The following is a 16,008-nucleotide window of genomic DNA, read 5'->3' on the forward strand; positions in this document are numbered from 1 at the left end:
CGAACATTTACAACCTGAACCTCCCAGTTTACATCAGGTGCTCAAAACTAGTACTTTGCGTCTGGAAATAATTTTCTTCCAAGAAGTTCAAACCCCCACAGCCAAACCCTGTGTGGTAACACACACCCGATTAACACCACTGAATTGATACTGGTTTTTCTGACGATGTAGGAGGTCAGAGAAGGTGACATAGGTGATATTAGGTGATATTATACACATTACAGAGAAATACAACAAGGATACTAGCAACAGGAGGTGCCATCAGGTAGAGAAGTAAGGAACTTCAGTCTTTTGTCCTCTTCAGACAAATTTTTCCACCGTTTTGCCCATGACACCCCTTTCTTGTATTTCATGGTTGCCTCCCTTTGGGTGTCACCATAAAACTTGGTAACTAGCGGGCCATCTATCTTAAGTTCTCTTGCTTTTTCCTTCATTTCTTCCCTGATGTAGACAAAGGAAGAGACAAAAGTAAAATTACAAGTAATATAATCAAGAGGTGACAACAATCACAGATTGGATGTCTTCTCTGATACTGTATATTAATTATGGTATAAATATAATGCAGTGCTGTTTAATCAGATGTCTTGATCACCCTGTCCTTGTACATATATGGAGATTATGTGATCATTCATGATCCCTTAATTCAATAATAACCATTCAACTTTTGGCCCCCAAACAAAATTGTGGAAACATATTAAAGTAAGAGAAAAAGCCTTACTTTTCTCTGATAACTTGCTGTAACCTTGAACGAGCCCATTCCAACAATGTCTGCCTTTCAAGATCATCAGCATCATCTTGATGAAGTATCCAACCTTGTGTTTTTATTAAAGGACAACCATAAATTCAATGCCAGTGTTCAGTAGTTAACCATTGATTCTTATTTCCCCTCTCAACCCTTTAAATACCAAGATCTCATTAGTAATTACTGTCTGCCATACAGTTCTTGTGATGTTAGTTTGGAGAATTTGTTATTGGATCAACCTATAATCCCCTGACCAATATTTTCCATCATTCTCATCAATTGTCTGCTTGATATTGAAAGGAGAAATTCTGTCTTGGTCACTCATGGGAGTTGAAGGGTTAACCCTAAGAGGAGCTATAAGTCATGAAAATTATGGCAACAATTGCCAAACTAAGAAGCATTGATTGTTAAATGAAATCTTCTTGTCAGTAGTAAAGGAAATGTATAAAGTAGAGTATAGAGAATATGGATACTAATGTTAGGATGTAAAGGGTTCAACAAATGTGATAAAATGAGTAGAAAATCACATGTTGATGCATTTCAGATACCTTTTTCTTCACAGGTCTTAGAGAGCAAGGAAAAGTTGATAACTGTTGGTTGCCCAATCCCATGAGCAGAAGTAACTGTAAACATGAAAAGAAATATTTCAGTAACAAATAACTAATGTATTTAATGAAAAACAAAATAATTATACATTGTAAAACGTTCAAAAGATTATTATAATTACACCCTCCACAGGGCTCCTAGTTCAACATTTTTTCAATGTCATCATTTGGAAACAAAAAAACCTAAAATCTTTGAACTTATATTTATTCATACCAGTAACCATCTCACTAAAACCTTTACATGCCAATCATTAAAAAAGAACAAAGTGTGAAAGCTTGCTACAAGACTGCAAAACTGTCATTGAAATTGTGATAATCATTACAAAATCAGGTTTAAAATTTTTTCCTACCCATCTGTGTGACCATTAACAGATGCGAGTTGAAGCACTGGCCCAGTTCTTAACATGACAGGAAGATAAAGACCCTTACTGTATAATTAACTGCAGAAGCACTGAAAACGCAAACTAATTTTTGCAGCTGTGGTCATGAAATCCACATCTATTCTTTGTGTTACTGCCCTCATCATGTTAAAGATAATTAATATACTTTTATTAAAAAATTAAAAAGAAAAAATCAAGCAACAAACCATAGGAAACAAATACTCACCATCATTGTCATTCTGAGTGTCATCATCCTCATCAAGACCTGCCTTTTTTTTCTCTGAAAGTTTTGAACAAAAAAAAGATATTTATATACAAACTTTATATACAGGTTACAAATCAAAAAGGCCTAAACCCCTCTTCCAGTGAACCACATTACACATGGCAAAGATATTTTTTTAAAAAAATGCAAAATAAATGCAAGACACTCAGTTTGGTTAGGCTGTAGGAAGAAACACTAGGCTATGAGCACCTGAGCCACCAGCAGTTCACTTTCTTCAAGATCAAAGAGGGCACTGTCTGCAAGAGCAAGATGAACTAATCTTGCAAATACAAGTGGCTTCATCTTGCTCAGTTATCAGTCTCCTTAACACACAAAGTATTACATTCACCATTTAATTTCTTAAATAAGAAAACTTTAGGGGAGAGTTTAATACAAGAAATTATTATTGAAATAGTTTTAAGATTTTTTTTTCGATCATATTTGTAGTTTGCTTCAAATAATTAGAGTTCACAGCTTTACCAATAAGAAAATGATCCCTGGAAGGGCATGGATTCAGAAATAACAAATAGCTAGTAGTAATGTAATTCTTCAAGGAGGTAGGGGGGGGGGGGGGGGGAGTAGTTAAATTGGAATCAAAAATTAAACTGAAGGAGATAAGTTTTATTTTAAGAAAGAAAATACGTGGAAAGTGAGTAGAAATTTGTTGATAAATGTAACACTTAACTGCTAATTGTTCCGCATTTTTTCTACTGTGTCCCATAAAAACTGCTATCAAAAGGTTTAATTCAGCAAAAAATAAACCTTTTGTTTCACCAAATAAATTATACACATTTCGTGACATCAGCTGCCAAAAATAACAGAACCCGCTTGATTATTCGCCGGCATGTTAATTTCAATTTCTGATTTTCAAATCTACACCAAAATATTTCTGAATAAAATCAAAATACGGATACAGGTAATTGACTCACCACTTAAAGCTTTATCGTTTAATGCTTTGAACTTTTCCAACCGTGTTTTTTTCCCAAAGTTAAACGAAAGACGTGAAGACTCTCGACGAGGTTGATTGTCAGAATGGCTGTGATCTGTCGCAGGAGTTTGTGATCCTAAATTGAGTTCATCTGTGGTGTCTAATTTAGAAAGAGATTCTCCAAAAGTCGATTGTCTTCGCTTATCTTTTGATTCGGATGCTCTAATTGCCGCTAACTTATCATCGCTTATCGTTTTGTTGTGATCCATTATTCCTGTGGACGGCGACGATTTATTGTGGCCCGATTTGGAAGCGTCTACATTGGTATTCGATTCAGACATGAGCCCTAGACGTTTCTGCAAGATCGCTTGTTCTCTGTAGCTTGTAGTTTGCCACTCACGTCGCAGATATAAAGCTCCAGCTGAAAGTTCTTCGAAATTAGCACTTAGCTTTTTGTACAAGTCGTCCGGTAAAGAAATTACAACTCCCCCACTTCGAATAGTTTCAGAAACAATGCTATCTTCTCCAACTTCAGCTACAGGACTTGCAACCCGACAAAAATGTAAACTAGTTGATTCAATTTCCTCTAGTTCTTCTAATTGTTGTTGATGAATCTGATCGAGTAACCGTCCCAGCTGAGCTAGCAGATTTTGGGAGGCGAACTTGTTCTCCTCGAACAAGAATCTCTGAGTGTCTTCTTCGTCATCGTCTCCTTCCAGTTGTTCAAAACTCTTAATCGCTGGTGGAGAATTAAACCCTCCTGAGTTTAAACCGATGTCTGGTAAATTCAATAATTTCCCACCAGCAGGATGTGGTCTTTTACCGTCGATCTCTGCCGAGTGATCAGCTTTGGGTAGAGGGAAGTTGTTGAGCGCACCAGCCGGCCGAGACTCGGGTGTCTCGCTGTTTTCAGCCGCAAAACTCTTTTCCTTCCCTTGTGCCGCGTCACCAGCCTTCTGTTGCTGTTGTTTAAGATAGGCTTCAACTTTAACCGCTCCACTGAGACCCGTGAGTCGTAACGAAAACGGTAACAACTCGGTTGGCTTTCGAAAGCGTTTGTACTTTCGTCTCGTGCCACACTGATCGAAGAAAAACAACTCCGATTGTTGATGATACATTGCTTCTCTTGCGCGTGCAACATCAGCATTCGGCTTCGAGGATTTAACAAACGGAGCGCAAAAGTCGCTATATTTACAAATTCACTTCCATACCTTTTGGAAATTTATTGACACTCGTTCTCTCCTAATTGCTGTGAAGAGTCATTTTGGGTAGTGTTGCCATGGTTCCCGAAGAATGAATAATTAATTGTAACTGCTCTTTTGCATGCGACAAGTCCTTCGTAATCATCATCAAGAAAAACTTGTTCGTTTTCTTCCGAAGATATCCTTCAAATAATATCAAAATCCACTGGATCTTGATAAAAAAAAACACTGTAAATTAATGAAAAATTCCCCTCAGCCTCTCCATCAGCTGAAACAGTACTTCACTCTGCACACGTGGTGACAGAATGGCCAGACTTCTTCACTTCCACCGTTGTTTCTCTCGATCGATTGTGAAACCAAATTTGCGAACGCCTCAGCTTAGCTTCTTTTTCCAATCTGATCCTATAAATACAAGGAAAGAGAACTATTTTTATGATTGCATGTATAACCTGCATATTAATTCAAAGCCATTAAAGTTGTTCAACCGGCAACTGTGGTATCTCCATCCACTGTTTTAGAGGACTTTCACCGAAAATAGGTGTATAGTAATGAAATCCAACGTATTACTTCGTAATAATAATATTCCTTATCATGGAATAATTTGGTAAAAAGAACAACTTGTTGCAGTCCCTAATATTGGCGCCATATTGAAACTTGAATTGACCATTCATACATAGCGTGGCAGTCACGTCAGTATACAGCGTGACTGTCACATGATTATCCAAGAGGTGACCTGAATTTAGCTCATTGACTCATTGCATTTCAGTATGGGAAGCTGCAAGAGGTTACCGCTTGGCACAATCGCCACACTTTTGCTTTTAATTCAAATCAGTTTTAATCAATGCGACGGAAAAACGGCTGAAGAATGGAAAGGAAGGATAATATATCAGGTGAGGGTTAGAGAAAATTAACAGACTTATTTAAAATCAGATTGAAACCGAACAAGGTCGGCTTGAAAATTCTTCGAAGTCATGTTGCAACCTGCCTACATTTTATGATTGCAAATTTTTTTTTCCGATACCATACTTAAAATTTTCCTTTTACTGAAATATTTTTCGTTTAATGATTCCTCCATTAATCAGAAAAATGAATATACTTTAAATAGCTAAGGGCAATTGCACTGTTGTAAAATGTTTCTTGAGGTATTTCGGTAATTTTTAGTCACGAATTACGGTGTTCAGAACCCCACAATTCCCCCCTCCCCCCATCCTATAGAAGCATTTTTAGATATGCGTGAGGCGGGTCACGAGGCAAGCGTTACGTAGCAAAAAAAAATTAAATACAGACTGGAGGGGCGGGGGGGGGGGGGGACGGTAGAAAAGAAACCCTGCTTTTCTTCCTATGTCCTCTCTGCTAGCAATTTGTTTACCCCACTCTGCCCCAAAATCGTGCGATTCCCATTAGCTCAGCTTATTCCGCATAACTAAGGGTCAACGTAAAAAATGACCAAAAGTCTGGTCAATGTCTCCCTTTTCTCGCCAGCAGACTTTCATACTAACCTATTTCGCCCTCCTACTTTAAGAGAAGACACCTGATAGCAAGTCAAGGGACACCTGATGTGCAGGCTAGCATGACAACAACCCACTGTTTAATATTGGGAAGAGAAGAGAGGTGTCACTTAATGACAAAAAGCATAGTCATAAATACACAGCTGATTCCCATCTTAACCCTTTAACTCCAAAGATCTGATTATTGATTCTCCCATCTAGCTACCACACATTTCCTTGTAAATAATTAAGTTACGAGAATTTAGAGTTAGATCAAGATAACTACTTCTTCCTGGTACATTCGAGTGTTCTCATGACCTATTTTGGCTGATAATGTATGAATAAAATATATGTAAATACTCCAATTATCGCAACTGATTTACAAGGAGATATGCAGCAGCTAGAGGGGAGAATCGGCAAGTTGATGTATTATGTTATGCAATGTTTCTTTAGCAGCCGCTCTTTGGGATGTCACGCAATTCATTTAGAGTAAGCTTTGCGTGACATCCCGAGGATAAGAATGTGCCTCTTCTGATATCATCTCTCAATCACTGAACTTTGCTTTCTTGTTCTCCAGCTCCTGACGGATCGGTTTGCCCCCTCTGGAGATTTACCGTCCAGAAAATGTGATGATTTAAAGAACTATTGCGGTGGCACGTTCAAAGGGATTGAAAAACACCTGGACTACATAACAGGCCTGGGCGTTAATGCTGTATGGATCTCACCCATTGTGCAAAATACCGATAGAGGTTACCATGGTTACTGGGCTCAGAACATATTTGAAATAAATCCGCACTTTGGAAGCCGGGATGATCTGAAATCCTTAGTAGCAGCCTGTCACGAGAGGGGAGTCTGGGTAATGCTTGACCTTGTGGCCAACCACATGGGGTACCCACCCGGTACTGGATTTAATAACCTTATTCCTTTTAATGAATCAAGACATTACCATCCCCAACATTCTTACATAAAATGGCCTCAAGAATGTAAAGACCAATGGAAGATCGAGAACTACTGGCTTGCAGGCCTACCTGATCTTGACCAAAGCAATCAATTTGTAGCCACAACGCTCTTGAAATGGATCCAAGGTCTGACTGACGAGTTTGGCTTTGACGGTTATCGCCTGGACACTACCATACAGGTTCCAAAGACATTCTGGGCAGAGTTTCGTAAAGCTGGAGGAGCGTTTATGATCGGGGAGGCAAACAATGGTCCCCCACCCTGTGGATCAATGGAATATGTGGCGGAATACCAGGGGTATATTGACTCTGTGCTAGCTTATCCAATGTACTGGACCCTGCGGAAGATCTTCCAGGAAAAATCAAAGGATTTTACTGCACTTAGTGCTGCCGTAAAGAGTTCCTACACAATTTATAAGGACAGGTAAATCTTTCTGTATTTCAAGATGTGTGGATCAATATCTCTATCTTAGCCACTGCGTATCTATCCCTCCCCTAACCCAAAAAAAGTCAACTGATAACAAATACAGGTTAATGTTGGGCTAGGGGAGGGGTAGGTGCACAGTTACTCAGGTATAAGCATAGATTCGTATGTCTCGTACGAGTGGTATAGTCTCGCAACTGAAAAAGATACAATTAGAACTCAAAATTGGACAGGACATAACAGTTGTTTTGCTTTTAACTAGATCAGTCTTTGGAGGCTTTCTGGATAACCACGACAATCAAAGATTCTTGAATCTTAACCCAAGCCACACATCACTGAAAAACGCTCTTGCATTTTTGATGATGGGAGACTGGATCCCAATTGTGTACTACGGGACGGAACAGGGATTTAACGGCGGCTCCGACCCATATAACCGTGAATCTCTTTGGCCCTCTTTGTCCACCGCAAACCCATTGTATAAGTTTATTCAGACACTCGCGAAGTTCAGAAGATCTCTTGGAAATGAATGGATACAAGACAAACAGGTAACGCACATGATGAAAAACCGATGTTCATATCTTGAAGTACTTCCTACTTGCCATCTTGAACGCTTTTGTTTACATTGCATGCGCAGTTGAGGTTTGCCGGCCCACAGTCACGGATCGCGGGCTTCGGTCTTCGTTTAGTGGATATATTGAAGAGAATGCCTCTCTGATTCTAAAAATGTTTCCATTTTATACCCGACTGGTTGGCTTTTAATGTATCAGAGACATAGACCCACCGGAGAAAGATTGAACTCCTTGTTAAGAGTTTCGCATCTTAGACCTATTGACTAGCTCTTTCACAAAGCAATTTCGCCTTTGAACGCATTCCTTAACTTGTGTTCATGTGTTTTTGTTTACCTTACCAGGTGGAGAGGCACGTCCAGGCTGATGCTTATGCCTTCTCTAAAGGAGGCATACTGGTTGTCATAACCAATCTGGATACATCCATCAATATTTCGGTCAGGGATACCCCATACCAACCGGGGAATACTCTGGGGAATGTTTTGAATTCTTCAGAAACTCTAACCGTTTCTTCAGATGGTTCTCTACCAGTAACATTAAACTCGGGTCAGCCCCTTGTTCTTTTCAAGAAATAAATGATTAGGTAACGAGGGCTGAAGGATCTTGATATTCATGGGAGGCATGAACTGTTCCTAGTAATTTCCCTTCGTCAAAATTTTAGTTACTATATTTCCGTTCAGTCAAAATAATCAAGCTTTTTTTCATTTTTTTTTTTCGATTAGCCATGGTCATTAAAATTTGGGCTTCATCTGGTGATAAGAAATTCAAGCTTGAATTTGACAAGCTGCGAATGAGATTCAAAGTTTATTGGACAAAATTTATTTTATTTTTTTCCAGACCACTCAATATTGTTATAGAGACAAATTTCAGTCTCTTTCGATGGAAAAAAATTAAGGATTTTCACTGATGCCTTTTTTCTTCCAATCCTTTGATTCTTGGGGTAACGCTTTTCATAATCACATCACCGATAGACAAGCGACATAGCGGGAAATATTGGCCAGAATACAAAATTGACACGTGGAAGCTTAAAATAATTAATATCTGTTAAGTTTTTAAGCAATAGAGACCATCATCTTGCTTTTGGTTTACCAGTGTAATAAGGCACGAAAGATGGTCGGTCAAAATGCTGGTAATCGATAGTGTCAGCGGCCTGTTGATTAAAAATAGTTGAGGTTTCTCTGGTTTTAATTGTGATTTTTTGACCAATCAGAGCACGTGTAGTGTCTTGCTTATTTCAGCATCTAATAGGAATTAATGCATAACGCAGGTTTAATAACTTAATTCTTTTTTCAGGAATAATAGGGAGCCGACGTTTTTGAACGTGTCATGAAAGCATGCTGAGCAGGGAAACTTAGGCCATGTGCGACGACAGTAAGTCGGTTTATTTGAATGAAGGTGCGTTAGACAACAGGTCACCAGCCATCGCTTAATTGAAAAACAACTATTTCCAGGGTCCAAAAACTTGGCCCACGAGGTAGCGAGCCTTTCAATGGACTTCGCCAGCTCCCGGGGCTTTTCCTTTTAGTCAAAAGGCAAAGTCCTGGGGAGAAATTTATTTTTGAGCTATGATCTGCCATCATTGATCGTTATATCAGAAACTTGCAGTGTATGTCGCTATTTCTCATCGATTGATATGCAGTTCTACTCCCTTCCTGATCTTAAGAACGGATTTCTTAAGCCAAACCATTTTTTAACAGCCGATTTAACACTAGAAAACTGTGTGATGCATCATTTTTTGTTTATGAAAGATAAAAAATTTCGCAGGTGTCGTAGTCACACTGTGTAAAGTTTTAGTAATAAAACGCGAAAGAAAACGATGCAATATAAAACGATGAATCAAGTCTTCTCCCGAATGTTAACGTAAAAAGTAATAACGTTTTACAGAGTCCTTAATTTCTTAGTATAATGAATGAGATCACTCGGCAGAACCTTTGACAAATTTTTGATCAATATCAATCCATAGTATGAAATGTTGCCATAAATGGGTAATATTTACGCCTAAACTTAGATCAGTCCCTCAGCTGTCACAAAGCGACTGGTAAAAATAACAGAAATTTTAATTGATTGCTTAAACTAAACATGCGGGTGGTATTAACTTGCCTCCTGTGAGAACACCTCCCGATGAATGTCAACTGTTGGTAAGACCATTGAGACTGTTTCTACATCATTAGGTTCAGGTGCGCTCCAAAATTGAAACTAGAATATGGCCGAAGTCACCTGTTATGTGACGCTTCGTTCTTTATTCTGTTGAATAACGATGTAACGGCCAGCTGAGAGTTTCTTAGTAATCTTTTTTTCTTCGTCAATTTTTTTTGTTAATATTTCAACCTTTCGTAATACTTTTAAAGAACCCTGTCTCGAATCTTAACAGGCTATGAAATTTATCATAATACAGGCGTCGAGGGAGTTCGGTCTCATAAACCTAATTTGGCAAACACTTTGCAGCCTTTAATATAAAGGTCATAAGTCTGGAAAGTAACACTGAATTTTTGTTTTATTTTATTTTGTTATTTAACAACCCTGAGTTATTTCTGTGCACAATATACATGGACTAGTATATCTTCTGAGCGCGTGCAACTCGCCTTCAAAGAACTATTATTGTCTATTACCACATTAGTTTACCGCTTGCCTCTCAGAAATCGCCTGAAACAAAACACTAAAATCTTTTTTCTTAAGAGGAAAGTTATCATGTATTTAAAGGTGTGACCCTCTAAAACGGACTTTGGAAAGAATACATGTAACTTTTAGAGAAAATAGGAACGAATTAATTTTTAATGTTGGAATGACTAGTCATTCCTCGTGTTTGTGATGTAATAACAGCGTGTTTCCTTTGAAAGCGCCATTTACGACTGATTCAATTTTCTATGTAGAGTGGTGCCGACTAAATTGTCACTCGATGAAACACGAATTTCTAACTTGACTTTCCACTTCATTCATGTAACGCTTAATGCTTATTTGCAAAAATAACAACTTAAAGTATGAATCTTAGAGGTAAAAAATTGAAAAATTGCAGAGTAGCGACTCGCTTTTGCAACTGTTACAAATATTTTGCCTACCTTTACCTTATTAACAAGAATACCCTAAAGACTCCTTACATTTGAAGTCGACCCTCGAGGGAAAAAGTAAACAACGACCTCGCTGCTGCCATATTAAAAATATTTACCCTGGGGTTTTGGTTAAAAAAAATTAAAAAAAAAAAAGGTTAGGACGTTTTTTTAACGTTTGCAGGTTTCTTAATGTTTCGACATATATTCAGAGGACTTCGCTTTTGTTTTCTTCATGTCATTTCATAAACACAGTTGTCTGCCACAGTGACTTTTCAAGACAATTAAGCTTTGACGTCTTCTTGTATTTGATAATTTGTTTTTTGGCGGGAAGAGTTGCAAAATGGACGTACTGTGCATCCGTTTAAATCTTATTTTGAGGACAGATCTTAGAGCAGATAGAAAAGTCTGCCTATTTAGTTCCAAAAAATCGACAGAATTATAGCTAATTTTGCTATCTCAAAACAAATTCCTCATTATCGCTATGTCAACCAGAAAAGAGTATTAATTCGAGACCGGGCAAAACGGGAAGAAAGTCATTCGATACCCTGTAAAATATAACCACAGAATAAATACTGTCATATGAAGTAAAACGTCGAGTAATGAGAATTTAAGAGATAATCTTGACAGGAGGTTATATTTATTTTAATTTCAAAAGGAGTACATTTATCGGAACTAACTATCGTTACAAATATTTAAAATTGGGGCTATGTACAATTATCTACAGTTTAAGCAACTTCACAACCTTTTTTTTACATATCATAGTACAAACCTAAGTGTGTATTCTTCGAATTTTTGACACAAAAAACCTTAAGTACCTATGCTACAAAAGAATACATTCGTGTTATTTAAAGGTGTTTTTTCTAGAATTATATGATTAACAATTAGGAGACAGTTTTTATGTTCGGTTATCGATTCGTAAGATTCGACAAGCTCTCCTTCAGTTTTCATAAGTTACAATTATACAAGTGGTTATCAAGAAAAATCATATAGGAACTAAGTTAACTGTATCTTCGAAACCTGAAAAACATTTCCTCGACTTCGCAAATTGAATAAAAAGAAAATTCTTGCAAAACCAAAACCAAAATCTAGGGTTATTGAGCGATGCTTTTTATCTAAGATCTCTTAAGAGTACCTGAAAGCCTTGATCAGATGATACTTTTTAGGGTGCCACCAAGGGTTTGGATTTCCTCTTGCTTTAGAGTACAAGCAAAGGATTTAGTTTGCATCCTGTCCAACATGCGCGTTCTGAATATGACTTTTCAAATCGCATCTTCGTGAAAAGGAAACTTTGCAAAATTTACATCGGTATGGCGAATTGTCTGTGTGCACATGCATATGAAACTTCAAATTCGACAATTTATTGAAAGCTTTCTGGCACAAGCTGCACTTATACGGCTTTTCTCCCGTGTGAATGAGAAAGTGATTTCGCAGGTTTCCCTTTTGATGGAAACCTTTGCCACAGCGATCACAAACAAATTCTTTATCATCACTATGGGTGCGGATATGTGTCTTAAGTGTAGACGAGCGATTAAATGCTTTTTCACAAACATGGCATTTGTACGGTTTTTCTTTAGTGTGAATGATCTTGTGCCTGCAAAGTGTAGAAGACAATCGGAAGCCTTTACCGCACGTATTGCATACGAAGGGCCGAGCATGAGTGTGATTTGGCATTTTTAAATGGATGGCTAAGGTATATTTGGTTTTGAAAATCTTACCGCACTGATCACACTGGTAGGGCTCTTTGACTTTCTCGGGAATGGAAATCGAAGGCGGAGTTACAAGAGGAACTCCGTGCTGATAAATATCACAACAAGCTGGGGTGGAAGAGATACTAAGCTCATTTCTCCAGAAGAAATGTTCGTTTGCGGCAGGATGCATATGGACGGCGTTTGCTAATCTCTCAGGAGCTGTGAAGTGGTAATATGGGCTTAAAATGGAGAACTGGCGGCCACTTGAATGGTTAACAAGCTCGTCGTTCATGACAAAAGCCCTTGTGTTGTAACCTGCGCCCTGAAGTACCGAGCTCTGAACCAATAATTCCTCTCTTGGTTCTGGCTTGGGTTCCTGGTGCAGAGGTCTGTAGGTTTGTTCCTCAAAGGATCTTTTTAACTGAAAGCTGTTCGAGACTGCTTCTGTTAGACCAAAATGAAATGTTCCGCGTAAGTTAACAAAACTCTCTTTTTTAAAGACGCTTTCGTACTTTACAGTTTGGCAGATGCCGCAAGCTAATGTACATTTATTTTCAGAGGGATTGTACCAAAAACGGTCGATATTAAAACTTGAAAAAAGCATTACTTTGTTTCAACTAATTCCAAAACAAGTTGACATCGACTATCTCAATGTAAATAACGAACTAGTAACTTAAAGGATAAAACCTTTTTTACGTTCAATCGAATCGATATTTAAACAAAAATTTGATTTCTGACTGGTAAAAAATAAATGATAGTTATCCACATACCTTCTTTATAATCAACAATTTTGAGACTGGAGTTCGTTGTGGTTTGTGGAGTTCGTCTCTTTAAAAGGAAAGACTTCGGCATTTCTAACTTTCTAGAATTTTCCTGTTGGGTGCCTTGACCGTTAGTTGAGATTACTGCTTTGCAAAGCTGCCTTTCGGGTTATGATCTGCTCGAAAGAAGTGTTAATTGGATCTGAAGTGAAAACAAACTTGCGTTGCGTTAAGTAGTAACCGACTTATGTTGATTCTTTCTTTATGGTGATTGTGCTTTCTCTGTTTTATTGTCAGCCGCAGCAAATGGTCTCGTACATGACACGTGCGGGGCCCGCCGATTGACTTGTTAAACTGAACGCACGCGCTGAACTTATTGTGTATTTTTGAATAACTGGACTAGGACTAACGATGGGCCGATTGAAGTTAAACCAAACAACAAGTGTTGAATGCGATTGTTCGCCAATAGAAAAGCCGCATTTTAAACAAAACCTATTGTTGATTGCACCTGTATTGCCATAATGAGAAATGATTGAAGGATGCATATTAATCCTGAACAGGGTATGAATGAATAAGGAGCAAAAAATTATATTAATTAAAAAAAAAAAAGAAAAAGCATTTTTTCTAATTACAGATAAGGAGGAAGGTGAACTATTCGACCTTGCTCATGCAAAATTTTGACTCCTATGTTTCCAAAATAATCAGTAAAACCGGAGTCCATTTTGCTCATTTTAAATGCACGGCCAGCTGAATGCAGACATGTATAGATTTTCTTAATAGCAGTAATAATTAGCACAGAATATTTGCCCTTTGTGGTAAGTTATTTCAACGTCAAGTCATTCAAACAGCGTAATTATGAGAAAATAATTTACTACCCAGCTACAACAACTAAATATTCGACAAAATACTCAGTAAACATATTAAGCCTCCCGACATCATCTCAAAAACTCGTACACTAGAATGTAATCCTTTGAAGTAAAAGTATTCGATATTTTACCTCAGTAGACAGACAAATTACCATATTTTCGGCTTTATTACTCCTCTGTTGGAGACCATTTATCGTTGCTGTTTTGAAACAAATTTAAAGCCGCAGGTTTCAAACAAATAAGATTGAAAACGTGTGTTTCTTTTTGTTTACAGGCACGCTTGGGTTAGTCGTATTTATTATTTCATACTAATGCTCAAACTGCGAGTTTTGTTTTCAGTCGCGTAGCTTTGTTGTAATGGATCTTGTTTTCATTTTTCTTTTCATTTTATTTTTTTTATGAACTTTTTCGTTGTCTTTTAAAAGTCCCGAGTAGTGACTAAAACGCAAGCAACTTCAATAGCACTACTTCTGCAAAGATCCATCTACAGGTCATTTTACACCGGAGTTTTTTCGAAACCTCATTAATAAAAGGTAAAGATCTTATTTCATTTCTACCACTCTAACCTCGCCAAGAAATGGTATGCTCGAGTGCCGGGTACGTGGGGCACCTTTGTACCTACTCCAACAAAACTTAACTATTTGCCAATCTCTGCATCTCTACGACAATCTTGTTCATTTTGCGGGCAAAAAGTACAAGTTTAATTTAAAACTACACCTCGTGATAATAACGACATTTACTTGCACTTCTGAAATTTGTCACATTAGTTTTTCACAATAAACAGCCTTCCTTGGCTTATTACCCGCTCAGCGCTGTTAAATTCTGGGTCATTCAAACCAGTTTTATTCCTAACTCTTCAATATTTATTATCAACACTTCAAGCGGTAAAATTCAAATGGGCTAATTCGTCGAACTCTCAACTAGATATCTTTGTATTGCATCTTCAAGCTGTGATTTTTTTATTTCCCCTTTTAGACCCTAAAACATTTCAGTCTTAAATCCCTCGCCGACTTTAAGACATACCGTTTTTGTTAGGGAACTAACAAGAACATCCACAAGCCGTAAAAAAAAAAAAACTGTAATTCTCTCATCAATTTAAGACACCAAAGCTTCGAAATATAAAATTCCGTATTATTCGTAATACGTAAAGATAGAATTTTGAGTAAATTATAGCTTTTCGTGACAACAATTAAAGGCATTACTTTCACTGACTGGGAAGTTTATTGTTTTGTGATAAATTGCTTGGATGAAACACTTAACAGACTAGACGGTTGCCGACAATTTGCCGCGTGTTCCTATCAAACTTACATACACTTACATACATTACTCTAATTAAGCTTTGAGCACAATAAAGTGGAGTTTTTGAGTCGGAAATGAGTCTAAACTAAATAAGTTTTGAACAGAGAACGCATTTTTCCAGATGAGTAGGCAAACGTTTGTTTTGGGCATTTTGTGAGCAGTGTATATCTAAGATAATGCATGAACGATGACTGGTCTTAAAAACCCGCTGCGTATTGAACAGATAGAACATTCAAAAAGTATACCATTAAGATTTCTTCGTGAAAGCAATAAACCGAACATTCTATCGGTTTACTGGCATAATCACCGACGTAGGGTTGTTTAAGAACACTCAAAATGCGTGTAAATGAAGTCTCGCACGCGAATGACACACAAAGTGCTAGCTTGTTCTTTAGTTTCTTTTGCGTAATTAAACTTGCTTTTTTCGAGCTTAATGGCTGTCTGACACCGGACTTCATTTTGTCTGGTTATCGTCTTTTGAAGATAAGTGCTTCTTCGATTCTTAACTAAACTCTATCAGGGTCATTGTATTTCTGTAGCGGAAGTGGTGACCTTTTCACCATTCATAAAATATCACCGAAAATTCGGGCAAATATTTCACATGACATTTGGATTCTAATGAAAAAAAGTAATTGAAAAGAAAAACTCGATGAACCAACTACCTTCAGCCGGCCGGCCTCTTGCAAATCTTACTTCTATCTTAATGATGTTTCATCTGAAGGACCGAGGGGGGAGTTCCCTTTCAAAACTCACATGAACTACTTATGGTGTTATTTTTAGTCCCAAAGGTGGTGC

The 16,008-nt window shown here is 37.7% G+C and overlaps 3 protein-coding genes across 3 annotated transcripts in view; 1 reads left to right on the forward strand and 2 right to left on the reverse strand.

Moving 5' to 3' along the window:
- Positions 1-4,198, reverse strand: part of LOC113684869 (uncharacterized) — a 14,542-nt gene extending 10,344 nt beyond the window's left edge. The window contains exons 1-5 of the mRNA XM_027202279.2: positions 2,919-4,198; positions 1,954-2,007; positions 1,291-1,365; positions 719-812; positions 244-441 (exon numbers count right to left, since the gene is read on the reverse strand). Coding sequence (XP_027058080.2) covers positions 244-441; positions 719-812; positions 1,291-1,365; positions 1,954-2,007; positions 2,919-4,035 — 1,538 coding nt within the window. The 5' untranslated portion in view covers positions 4,036-4,198. The remainder of the gene's footprint in view (positions 1-243; positions 442-718; positions 813-1,290; positions 1,366-1,953; positions 2,008-2,918) is intronic.
- A 662-nt stretch (positions 4,199-4,860) lies between these two features.
- LOC113684870 (uncharacterized) lies at positions 4,861-8,729 on the forward strand. Its single transcript, XM_027202280.2, has 4 exons — positions 4,861-5,009; positions 6,184-6,986; positions 7,249-7,531; positions 7,897-8,729. Exons 1-4 carry the CDS (start codon positions 4,887-4,889, stop codon positions 8,125-8,127), a joined length of 1,440 nt encoding a protein of 479 aa, XP_027058081.2. The 5' UTR covers positions 4,861-4,886; the 3' UTR covers positions 8,128-8,729.
- A 2,485-nt stretch (positions 8,730-11,214) lies between these two features.
- On the reverse strand, positions 11,215-14,507 carry LOC113684818 (uncharacterized). The gene is made up of 2 exons (XM_027202217.2): positions 13,058-14,507; positions 11,215-12,731 (listed from the first exon to the last, which is right to left on the reverse strand). The coding sequence occupies exons 1-2, from the start codon at positions 13,137-13,139 to the stop codon at positions 11,815-11,817; spliced, it is 999 nt and encodes a 332-aa protein (XP_027058018.2). The 5' UTR covers positions 13,140-14,507; the 3' UTR covers positions 11,215-11,814.
- Positions 14,508-16,008: the final 1,501 nt, after the last annotated feature.

This window comes from Pocillopora damicornis, chromosome 5 (genome assembly GCF_964200805.1).
Source record: "Pocillopora damicornis chromosome 5, jaPocDami1.2, whole genome shotgun sequence".
NCBI classification, from domain to species: Eukaryota; Metazoa; Cnidaria; class Anthozoa; order Scleractinia; family Pocilloporidae; genus Pocillopora; species Pocillopora damicornis.